The following is an 11,507-nucleotide window of genomic DNA, read 5'->3' on the forward strand; positions in this document are numbered from 1 at the left end:
CTTTAATACCGATTTTTTGTTGTCCAAAACCAAAATGAACCAGAAAGTTGAAACCGAATCGTTACCAATGGCCTGATTCCAGTTTGGTTTCACAGTTTAAACTTTAATAATAAATTTAGTTTAAAATAATTATTAATTTAACTGTATTACTAGTTTTAAGTAAACACCAACATAATATGATATTTGAGAGGATCATAATAAAGAATTATAGCTTTAGCTATATAAATGGTAAACATTAATGGAAGACCTACGACGCGAAATAATAACAAGAATTACAAAAAGAATTATACTGCAATTAGGTTAATTTAAAGTTGTAATAGCCAAGTTATGTGTATTAAAAAGATTATGTTCAATTACATTTTAACTATATCTAATATATATAATAAAACATATCTAATAATTAATAATAAAAAACATTAAAATGCATTCAACATTTACAGTCTAGTCTGGTTTCATATGCCGGTTTTCAGTATAAACAGCGAACAATCGTTCACTACGTTTTGAAAACTTTGAAACCGACCAACTAACCGAAAGTAAAAAAAGAAATAGAAAAAATAAGTCAACCCAATGACCGGTTTAAACGATTTCAAGGTTTTAACCGAACCATAAACACTCATATTTGTTACGTGATTAACAGTGTTTGTGTTCAAACACCTGCTATATCGTGCAGACACCCGTCTAGTTTCTTACTATATGAAAAAGTCATATTTGGTTTTCTTACTTTTGCACAAAGATAGATTTATTTATTTTATGTAATACACTTTTTTTTTCCTATTCTGTGTTTCGGTTTTTATCATCTTCCTTTTCTTTCCTTGAGGTTTTATTAGTTTTTTTTTTTCATATAAATTTCCGATGGAGAGCAGAATAAGATCAACAGCATTTACTTTGTGGAGATCGAAATGAATCATTGGAGTATATCTATCTTCATATCGTGTGGTCTTAGCCAAGCGCCATGGCATGCATCTCCCATTGGTTTTGGGGGCCTGAGATATACGCCTTTCGAGTTCGTTGACCCTCTTACTGGAGGTTGTTGTTGCTACTTTGTCCTGATGTATTTTATTTTAAATTATGTTTTTTATTTTGTTTTATATTTTTGAATGTTTATTTTCTTTTTATTGTTGTAGTAACTTAGTGGAGAAATGAAACAGATGATTTATGTTTACGATTTATGAGTACTCAAAAGTTGCCATCTCCGCCAGCATAGCATGGGTGCTAATACTAGTTTAAAATACTTTGATCACGTACATGGATTTAACTCTCGAGTATCATTAATTTCTTGTACAGGTGGTTAAAACGTTACACTATAAAAAATCCAAGCTTATACAATACAAACAACTTTGCATCGACACAAGCACTATTCACTACATGTACAACTCCTAGTAGCATCGCATGAATAGCAGATTACATGAAAACAGGCATAGCCCAATGGCAGCTTGACACGTGGAAACTAATGACCACAGGATCATGATCTTAAATCACTTCTCCCGACTATCTTTAGGAGCAGGAGGCACTTTTATGTCCATGTCAATGAGTGTGGGGTCATCTCGTGTCGAACCTGAGTTTGCCGATCCTTTGGGGCTCCGAATTGTGGGTGAATGGCCATCTTTAGCTTGTTTGTTTTTTCTAACGTTTTCCATCTCATAACCGGTTGGGACAAAGGTTTTTGTTCTGTACTTTCGTGCACTGTCATCACCTGTGTCGTTACTATGGTTGTAAAGTACGTAATCATGGTAAGCCGGAGCAAACTACAACAAAAATGATGATGATGATTGTTATCATAAACTAGGGGTGTAAATGAGTCTGCTCGAGATCGGCTCGCTAAGCCTCAAATCAAGCCTAGCTTAAACGAGCCTGAGCTTCATTTATCGAGATTGAGTGCCTAAAAGAGTTTTTAGTTTTTATATATTGTTTATTTAATATTTTAAATATGTATATAAACAACAATAACTATTATATACAGAACTACAACAAAAATAACTAAAAAAATATGTAGATCAGGATCATTCCAGAACTTCCAAACAATTTAATAGCTTTTAGCATTATCATTTTATTTATTTTTTAATATATAATATTACCGAGGGTAGTTTTGTCATTTATTATATGTAATTTCATTATTATGTATATGTGTGTTGGATACTACATAAATTTAATCACAAAATTACATATAATAAATGACAAAACTACCCTCAAATAATATTAAATATATAAAATCAATAAATAGATAAAATGATTGATTGTTATGAGTTCTTGAAATTCTTAAATTTTTTGGAATTCTAAATACATTCAAACCCATAATATATATTATGTTATATATGAAAACTATAAGTTAAACACATAAAAAATAATTATAAATAAGTTAATAAATAATAAATGAGCCGTTGCTTGAGCTTGAAAAACAAAACACAAGCAGAGCTCACGGTTTACAATTAGTTGGCTCAGCTCAAAATGGGCCGAATTTGCCACGTTAAATATTCAAAATTAATAAAACGCATAACAGACCTGGTGAACAGTGTCGTCATAGAAGTCGTTCAACATCAAAGCATGCGCAAGACTGGCTCCAAATCCACAAGACGCACCAATGTTGGCACCCGCGTATTCTTTATATGGAAAAGCATATAGATGGCCCAAGGCTGCAACAAGCATCTCAAAACAAATTATAAAGTTTTGAAATTCAGCAGCTTCCTCTGTGTTCTCTATATATCCAGATTTTGCAGCAAGGAAAACCAAAACACCCTAGAAAATAACGAATAATCATTTTAAAAGACTAAAAAATTTTCAAGCATTTCAGCTTTACCTGGTCCTACTAGAACTGTAACTAAAGAACCGTTTGGTGAGAAGTTCGTTTACTATGTTTATATATAATAAACGAACGAACATTAAGAATCTTATTAGTTCATTTAGTTAAAAGAACAACACAAATACACGTCTCATCCGTTCATTTAAGATCATGAAAGTTCGTTTACGTTTGTGTATGTAATAAGCAAATGAACATGAAGAAAATTTATAGTATATTTAGTTAAACGAATGAACATGTCTTGTTCGTGAACATTCGTTTACATTCGCTTATTTAATTAACGAACCAACATTAACACAATTTTAGTTTATTTAGTTAAACTTCGTTTACTTACGCTCGTAAATGTTCTTTTATGTACGTGAACGTTCAATTACGTTTGTTTATTTAAATAAATAAAGGAATGTACAAGAACAAAATTTTAGTTCATAAGTTAAACAGGCTAGCAAAAACATTTCTCGTTCGTTCATTTATGTTTGTGTAAGTTAGTTTACATTCATTCTTTTAAATGTTTATGTTCGTTCATTTATGTTCATGAACGTTCGTTCATTTAAATTCGTTTATGTTCGTAAACCTATAATTTATATTATTAACGAACGAACATAAGCAAACACAAACACGTTCATCTCTAAACGAACACTAACAAGAAAGCCTGGTCCGTTGAATTGTTCGTGCTGCTCATTTATTTGATTAATTTAAACGAACATGCCCCGTTTGTGTTCATCTGGCTCGTTTACAGGCCCAGGTCCCACTTGTTAGAGAGGTATGTTTACGGTCAACCAAAATAATAAATAAAACAAAAGCTAGTTACCTGCCAATACGTCAAAAACACAACACTTTTGATGATGATGAATTTTGGAACGGGATTAAACGGTTGTAGCAAATCCCTACACGCTACATAAAACACGGCCAATGCATACAATGCCATAGAGTATGAAATCGTGTATATAACCGTGATATACAGATACGACTCTTTTGCACTGAAGTTTCCATCTTGGTATTTCCCCCTAGCATAAAAAATTAATGTAACTGCCACCAAGATAGGTTTAAGAATCACAAACTGCAAACAACCTTGCTTGCATCTCCGTATAAAACGCCTGCATAATCATATTAATAATAATATTAAATAAAAAATACAAATAATGAGACTGAGAACTGAACTCGCTGACCCGTCTAGAGGAATTGAAGGGAAGCAGCATGTCATCAAACACCAGTTCGGCTTTAAAACGCGTCCGGTGAGACTTAAAACCACAGCACCGGGCCCACCCACCCATTCCAGACAGAGTGATAGAAAATTGTATATAACCCAAGCTTCATATCTGAAAAAATTTCAAGCCCAAATGTAAAAACTGAATTTAACCCAAACCAAACCTTAACAGTTTTCAAAAACTCAAAAAAATAAAATTTCGGTTTTTGCTTCGGAGCCCAAAACCGTCCCAGGCTCTCAGTGGTAACTTAAAGGGATTTATTTCTAAATGTTTGGTGGCTCTAATTTGAACCCACCACCATATATATATATATGTATGTATGTACAGTTGATCTCATAGATGTCAATTATGCTCAAACAAGTTCTATATATTATGACTAAATGTAACAAGTAAAGTATTGTATACTCACATTTCTCGAACGGAATTAAAATAGATTGAGGCCTCGTTGAATACAAGTGACAGGAAAGATGTCAAGGCATAGACCTGTGAAGAAGAACAAATAAAACTTATTGTGCGTGCAAAACTGTCGATGTGATTCATGACTTTTTGACAAAGCACAATAAGATGTTGCACTGTTTATAAATTATTTTGATTACATCATGTTAAAAGCCTGCATCAACAATTCAGCATAATGTGAAAAAAGAACAATGGATAGTATGGCCATAAAACATATTAGTTTGTTGTGCGTTTGAAGGATTACAAGACTCACCGGAACCATAAATATTATTCGGACAATGAATCGTTGGTACGTAGGTTCAGTGTAATTCAAAAGATGACGATAAATGTGACGAAGCGCCAAAACAATTGCCCCAATTGTGCACGGAAATGCAATGAATATGTAATATATTGGCCCCATTCCCATTTTGCCCGGCTACCGGAAATCAACCCCTTTCTCCCCTAAAGCAGGACCATATCAGTTTTGTATTAGCAATGAGATTAAAGCAAGGTTATATGCATTAGTTATCACCTTTTTCCGGTTAAAAGGGGGTGTATTGGGGACGACGATTGTAAAGCAAATCGGATGATGGGAAGATTGGATATTGATGATGGCGTCCGGTGTATCCACGATCAATTGATCAAATCTTCCAACGGCCAACAATGGCAACGTCTATCTTTGTTTTCTTGGATACAAATAAGGCCTCAAATCTAATTTTAGACTTAATTGCACGCATGGGCCCTATAGTTTACTCATGTTACAGGTTTAATTTCAAATTTTGAAAACTTGCACTAGTCATCCTTAGTGGAGGATGTCACTGACCACCCACAACGGTTGTTCCTGTTGTCGGGTTTAATCATCCAGACGTGGCATGGCGGACAAACCCACTGTTGTCGCAAACGAGCCGATGGCAACCCCAATCTCTCACATACACACATATACAGTGGCGTACCCAGAAAATGTTTTCTTGGGTGGGGCGAAATTTTATTAAGGTTGAGTCATATTTAAGTAAGTAATAAAAATAAGTTTTTATATAATTAACAAAAGTATGTCACACGTCATTAAAAAGAAAACAACTCAAGGACTTAATGGCAAAAATATAAAAGCCACATGTAGGTAAAAAGAAAACAAAAGTTTATTGGCGAGTACCAAGAGTTTCACCAAATCATATGGACTAAAACCGTAAATAACTCTAAAAGAAATGACAATGGATTATGTTTCCTTGAAAAGGATACCAATTTTGGTCGCCTGTAAAAAATGCATTCTGAAACCATCTGTGCATCATTCTGGAAGACCGGGCAGATCGAGCGCGCAAGAACTAAAGAAATACTATTTTGAGAAAATGTAGAATCCAATATAATTGCCAAGTGTAGAACATGTGTTGAATTCTTCAGCAGAACAATTGATGATGTGATTGCAAGTATTATTTGCAACCCTTTCCATCTGTACAACCGCAAACTGATCAACAAGTTACATTAGCTTTAGCTGCTTCAGGTGCTGCTTTTGATCTTCCTGAAGACATTTAAAAAATACACGTTGTGTAAATTTTGGTGCTTTTAAAACAAATTATCATGTGCTTTAGGTGCTGCTTTTGATTTTCCTGAAAACATTTATAAAATACACGTGTAAATTTTGGGGCTTTTAAAACAAATTATCATGTCATATATGATTAAAAAATCTTACATTTTCAGAAATTTATGACTTTTATACTACTGGTTTGTTTGTTTGTTTTTGAACGGTGATCAGCTTTGGTTTAATTCGACTATTCGAGCCAATCACATCAACAGATGCTGTATTTAAACCAACTTACATCCCAAAACTACTCACAACTCAAACAAATCATCTTTGCCAATTATATTATATATTACAATTTGAAACTTTCTTATGCATTACTGTTTGTACTTTCAGCAATGATGGTTGTATCTTCCCTCACCAGCTTACACGTAAGGGTGTTCGTTTTACACCTGTAGTTCATTTGTGAAGACGGCTTTCTCCCTCTTATCTTATATCAATATAACCGGAGAACGCAGCACGTCTCTCTCTCTCTGCTGTTTGAGATATCGCCGGCCACCGTTGACATGCGGTTGTTTATGGCGTCGAAGGTAAGACAGTCAACGGGTTCGATTGTTGCGTCTCCGATTCGTCTGATGTCGGGTTCTATTTTGAAACCCTAGACGACGGCGATGCTTTGATTGTTGCCGGGTTCCGTTTTTGAACCCTAGACGGTGGTCACTGGCCACGGTGATATGCGTTTGTTTATGGTAGCGGTGTATCGTGTTCGTTTTAGTCACCGGTTGAGTTGTGGTGGTTTCCGGACAGTCACGGACGCCGGCTGTTGCTTGGCGACCCTAAAATAGACGATATTTCGGTTGCGCCGGCTATGGTAAACATCCAAAATTTAATCGATATTTCGGCCCTTTAGTGCTTGACAACGACGATCTTTGGTTGTGTGATCTTTTTCAGGAAACGATAGTTACAGTTTGAGTGTCAAAAGAGTTTGGAAAGCATACAGATGTTGTAAGATTTTATTTATTTATTTATTTATTTATTTTGCGTAATTAAGACTTGAAAATATAATGTTTCATGTTAAATTTGCTTTGTCATTCATAAGGAAATAATAGTTACGGAAAACGTCATTGTTTACTTATATTAAGAATGATGAGCATCTATGTCTTTACAAATTCAAACACGCGGACTGGTAATCTCAACTTCTTTTGTGCTTATATGTTTCAGGTATCGTTTTGCTTTACATCTTTGAATTTTAGGGGTTGCTCATTAGTTTACTGATTTGGATATGGCTGCTACAGAGAAGGTACGGCAACATGTGATGTGTGGCGGTTTTTTTTCTTGAAGTTTAAATTAATGATCTGCCATCATTATTACCCTAAATATTGAGATGTTCATCATCAGATTACTATGAGATTATTATGAAACAAAACTATGATTATATATTTATGACTTCTGTTGGTGTGGCTTTTAGGCGGCGACGGTTGGTTGTGTCGGTGGTCACCTGGACTTTTGCCGCCTCTCTCCATCTAGCCTAAGATGGTGAGCTGCACTTTTTCTGTTGCCCTATTATGACACTTACACATTCATCTTCAATTTATGTTGCTCTATTGTGACTTTGAATGTATTTCATTATCGTTCAACTAAAACTTCTTGAATAATTTGAACGAGTTGAATTTGACCCAACAATGGTGTTTGTATCAGCCTGTGTTGTCTTGGATTGGCAACTGAGATATCTTGGTTGTCGATAGAAAGAAAGACCGCCTCATTACAAATATAATGGGGTTCATTTATAATTGTGATGATATTTCGATCATAGGCATGGCAACTTATGTTGTAGCCATGGTGAGACCCTATTGCGATTTCGCCTCTCAAATCGGTTTATTGCTATGATGATGTTTGGTTATTGGCATATCAATCTTTGTTGTAGCCATGATACCGACCTGTGCCTCGAGTTTACTTTTTAATGGGAAGGGGTTAACTTTGACTTTGATTGGACTTTAAGAAGTATAATGGTTATGTATGTGATTTTGTCTCTTCAGTTTGATCTATGGCAATGATGATGTTCGGTTTTTGGTGTAACAGTGTATGTTGCAGCTGTGATACCAACTTGAGCCTAATCCTAGATTCTTTTACTTAAGTCGCATTTTTTTTGGTACATTCAAAACGCTTAATTTTTAGTTGGGTCATCAAATTCGTTTATGGCTGTGATGATGATTCATACTTTGGCGTGGCAACTTATGTTGCAGCCGGTGTGAGCCTATTGTGATTACGCCTTTTGAGATTCATTTTATGGCTATGATGATACTTCGGCTTTTGGCGTGGCAACGTGCATTGCAGCCATGATCTTGAGCCTTGGGTTGGCATATTTATTTTAAGATTATTAAAACCAAGCCACAACGTGTGGGGGTTCCAACATTGGATATAAGTTCAAGGTTTGCATGATATTCACATACAATATATGTTATTTTGAGGTTATTTTCCTTTGATTTTTTTAAGTTCCACGAATGCATTTATAGTAGTTATTTGACTCGCCGAAAGACACAACTGTGATCGAATGTGGACGAATGTTGTAACGAGAGGATAAGCCATAATAAGCAAGTATTTCTATGATTCTTTTTTGCTTCAGTTGTGAATATTTTTGCTTAGTTTTAATGTTTGTCATGATGGGTTTTACATGCAGATGGAACAATGTGGAGAACCATTTTGGAAACCCTAGGCTGACGTTGATGCTGTGACAGTTTACGGGTTTTTTTGGAACCCTAGGGGCAGTGACGGTGGAGACCGATGGCTGTCGACCACAGGTGTATTTGTGTCGAACGGCGAATCTGTTGTTCGTAATCGAGTGTATCGTGCATTCTTTTAGGTAATAAACTACTTCAGGTTCGTTAAATATTTTCAAAGTGTTTTGACTGAGTTTTTATATACGTATCATGTCTTTGACTACGTTCGCAATCCATATACGTGTATGTATTATATATGCATATACATTTAACGTATGTGTATGTATATATGATATGCATGCGTGTAGGTTCTGTCCATTGATAATAATATTGCTCTTAAATCTTAATTAAAATATTACTTAAGTATAATTGTAGATGAAAGTAAAAAAAATTGCATTATTTATGGATGAACATTAACCGAGACAATATGTCTTATTAAATTGTCTCTTCAAAATGCAGCCCATAAGCTCAGTCCAATTTTTTTTATGGTCTGCACGCTGTTGTTATAGTTTGGATTAGTAATTAATATGAAGAAGCTGTAACAATTTTTTTTCCTTAACTTTTGTTCAAGTTTTCTTAAATCCTCATTTGATTTAATGGTGGTTGTGATTATACCGTTAATTCACGGATGCGTTTTCTGGCCGCCTGTTTGGCAGTCGGGGTGGCTTTCCATCTAAGCTATGATGATGCTCTAACATTTGGCGCGACAACTATGTTGCAGCCATAGTGGAGATCCAAGCAATGAGTAATGTGATTTACAATTTTTGTTACCGATATTGGGTTCGATGTTATACATTTGTCATATATTTTTCCTTTTCATTTTTGTTTTGAGTAGAGCGGATTGGTTTTTCTTTTACAATTGTTGAATATCACGGGTTATACGATTTTTTAGATGTTCATGGTTAGTTTTCCTTTGTCACAAACCCGGGGCATTTTGTGATTCGGTTTTTTTCCACCAGCTTTACGACTTACGTTGAGTTGGTTTCGTTGATAACGGCTATAATGATTACGTATCCGAGCCTATTATGTTTCATTTTCTTATTTGCTTAAAGGTTAACTTTGACTTTTTTTCTGCTATTACGAAGACCTGAATGAACTTTGAAGGAAGTTTGGTTGCTAACGACTGTTGTGACTCAGTTTGCTTATGTTGTTTGTACGTTGTGTTTTACCATGATGACACTCCGTTATTTAATATTGTAACCATATCGGAGATGTGATTCTTCATTCTGTACCGTTGATTTTCATTTGTGGTATGATGATTTGAAACCAAACTTTTAAGTTTTTTGGGTTTTTCAAAGCCGTGATGATCACAATCGAGAAGGTTTACTTGACTCTCGATCACCATGATCTGAGCTTTGTCTATGGTTTCACAACCCCCCGCAACGCGGGGGGTCGAAATCCTAGTTTATATACTTACAATTTCGGGAGTGTTTTGCAACATGAGTTGTACCCTATGCTTTTAACGTTGTACAGAATTTGGTAGTGTGGTTGCCAGGTGTACTGGCTACATCATTTGGTTTACACGTTTTCAATGACGTGTTTTTCTTGCAGAGACAACTCCACAAGTCTCTTGACTCTCTTGGTCCCGCATAACTGGCTTATCTCTCTGGCTTGCTACCATCGCTTGCGTCACCACCCCAGACCACCAGGTTCAACACCGCCATCTTAATACATCTGGTAACTCCATTTTCAACACCGTCCGGTTCCATTTGGAAACCGTAGGTGGTGTTCTGGTGTTTTACTCCGGCTAACCTACTGCTTCCGGGCTGTATTTGGAAACCGTAGGCGGCGGTGGTGTTTTTCACCGGGTGTATGTGGCTAGCCTACTGTTGCCGGGTTCTACTTGGAACCCTAGGTGGCGGTGGTGGTCCGGTAGCCTCTTGCCGCCTGGCGTCCGTTGCTGGCTTCGTAAGTTGGTGTGGGCGGGTTCCATTTGGGAACCCTAGGCGGCGTTGGCGTGGTGATGGGTTGCCGACTTCTATGTAATCATTAAATGAACCAATTCAATATCGATTAAGAGCGAAGATGATAATTACAGACTCCAAACTGATTCAACGTACACAAACTATGCATCTCCTCTTTTACATGGTAATTTGGTTTGTTTGATTGTATGTGTTTTGTTTGATATATATACGAAGGTAATAGAATAAAACTGACCATTTTGGATGATGTTAGTGAGATTATTACTTTATTAGACCAGCTTCATGGTGCAACATCAAGTCTAACTATTGTTTTGGCACTTGGCAGTACCTATTGATCCTTCAACCTTTGGGAAGACTTAAAACTGGGAAGAGATATTTTATATTTGTAAAATATTGTTTTACTTATTACTTAAGTCAACTCTCCCTCAATCATAGGAGAGTTTTATGTATTCTTGTATTATATATAGTTATCAATATACAATCCCTCATTATTGAGGTTGATCAGCCTAAACGAGACCGTATTTATGGAGCAGCCTACGAGGTTTGTTGATTCCAAATTTCCCAATCATGTATGCAAGCTGTCTAAGGCTCTCTACGGTCTCAAACAGGCGCCCCGTGCATGGTTCCATCTCGGTTGAGTTCCTTCCTTGTTTCCTATGGCTTCTCCTGTAGCCGTGCCGACACCTCCCTATTTATTTATCAACGGGATGGTTGTATCATGCATCTCCTTGTCTACGTTGATGACCTTATTCTCACGGGAAGCAATGAACTTCATATTGGCTCCTTTATATCCCGGCTCAACAAGGAATTTGCCACCAAGGATCTTGGAGTCCACAACTATTTCCTTGGCCTTGAAGTAGCATATACCGATTCCGGTACCTTCCTCACTCAATCAAAATATGCAATGGACATTTTGAAACG

At 36.0% G+C, this 11,507-nt stretch overlaps 1 protein-coding gene across 1 annotated transcript; it reads right to left on the minus strand.

Moving 5' to 3' along the window:
• Positions 1 to 1,475: 1,475 nt before the first annotated feature.
• LOC143615358 (uncharacterized) lies at positions 1,476 to 4,855 on the minus strand. The gene is made up of 6 exons (XM_077088496.1): positions 4,709 to 4,855; positions 4,409 to 4,482; positions 3,961 to 4,110; positions 3,603 to 3,888; positions 2,500 to 2,733; positions 1,476 to 1,745 (listed from the first exon to the last, which is right to left on the minus strand). The coding sequence occupies exons 1-6, from the start codon at positions 4,853 to 4,855 to the stop codon at positions 1,476 to 1,478; spliced, it is 1,161 nt and encodes a 386-aa protein (XP_076944611.1).
• Between the last annotated feature and the right edge of the window lie 6,652 nt (positions 4,856 to 11,507).

The sequence above is a fragment of the Bidens hawaiensis genome, unplaced genomic scaffold, assembly GCF_021521415.1.
Source record: "Bidens hawaiensis isolate Kalapana, Puna unplaced genomic scaffold, B.hawaiensis_p1.1 tig00042657_1, whole genome shotgun sequence".
NCBI lineage: Eukaryota > Viridiplantae > Streptophyta > Magnoliopsida > Asterales > Asteraceae > Bidens > Bidens hawaiensis.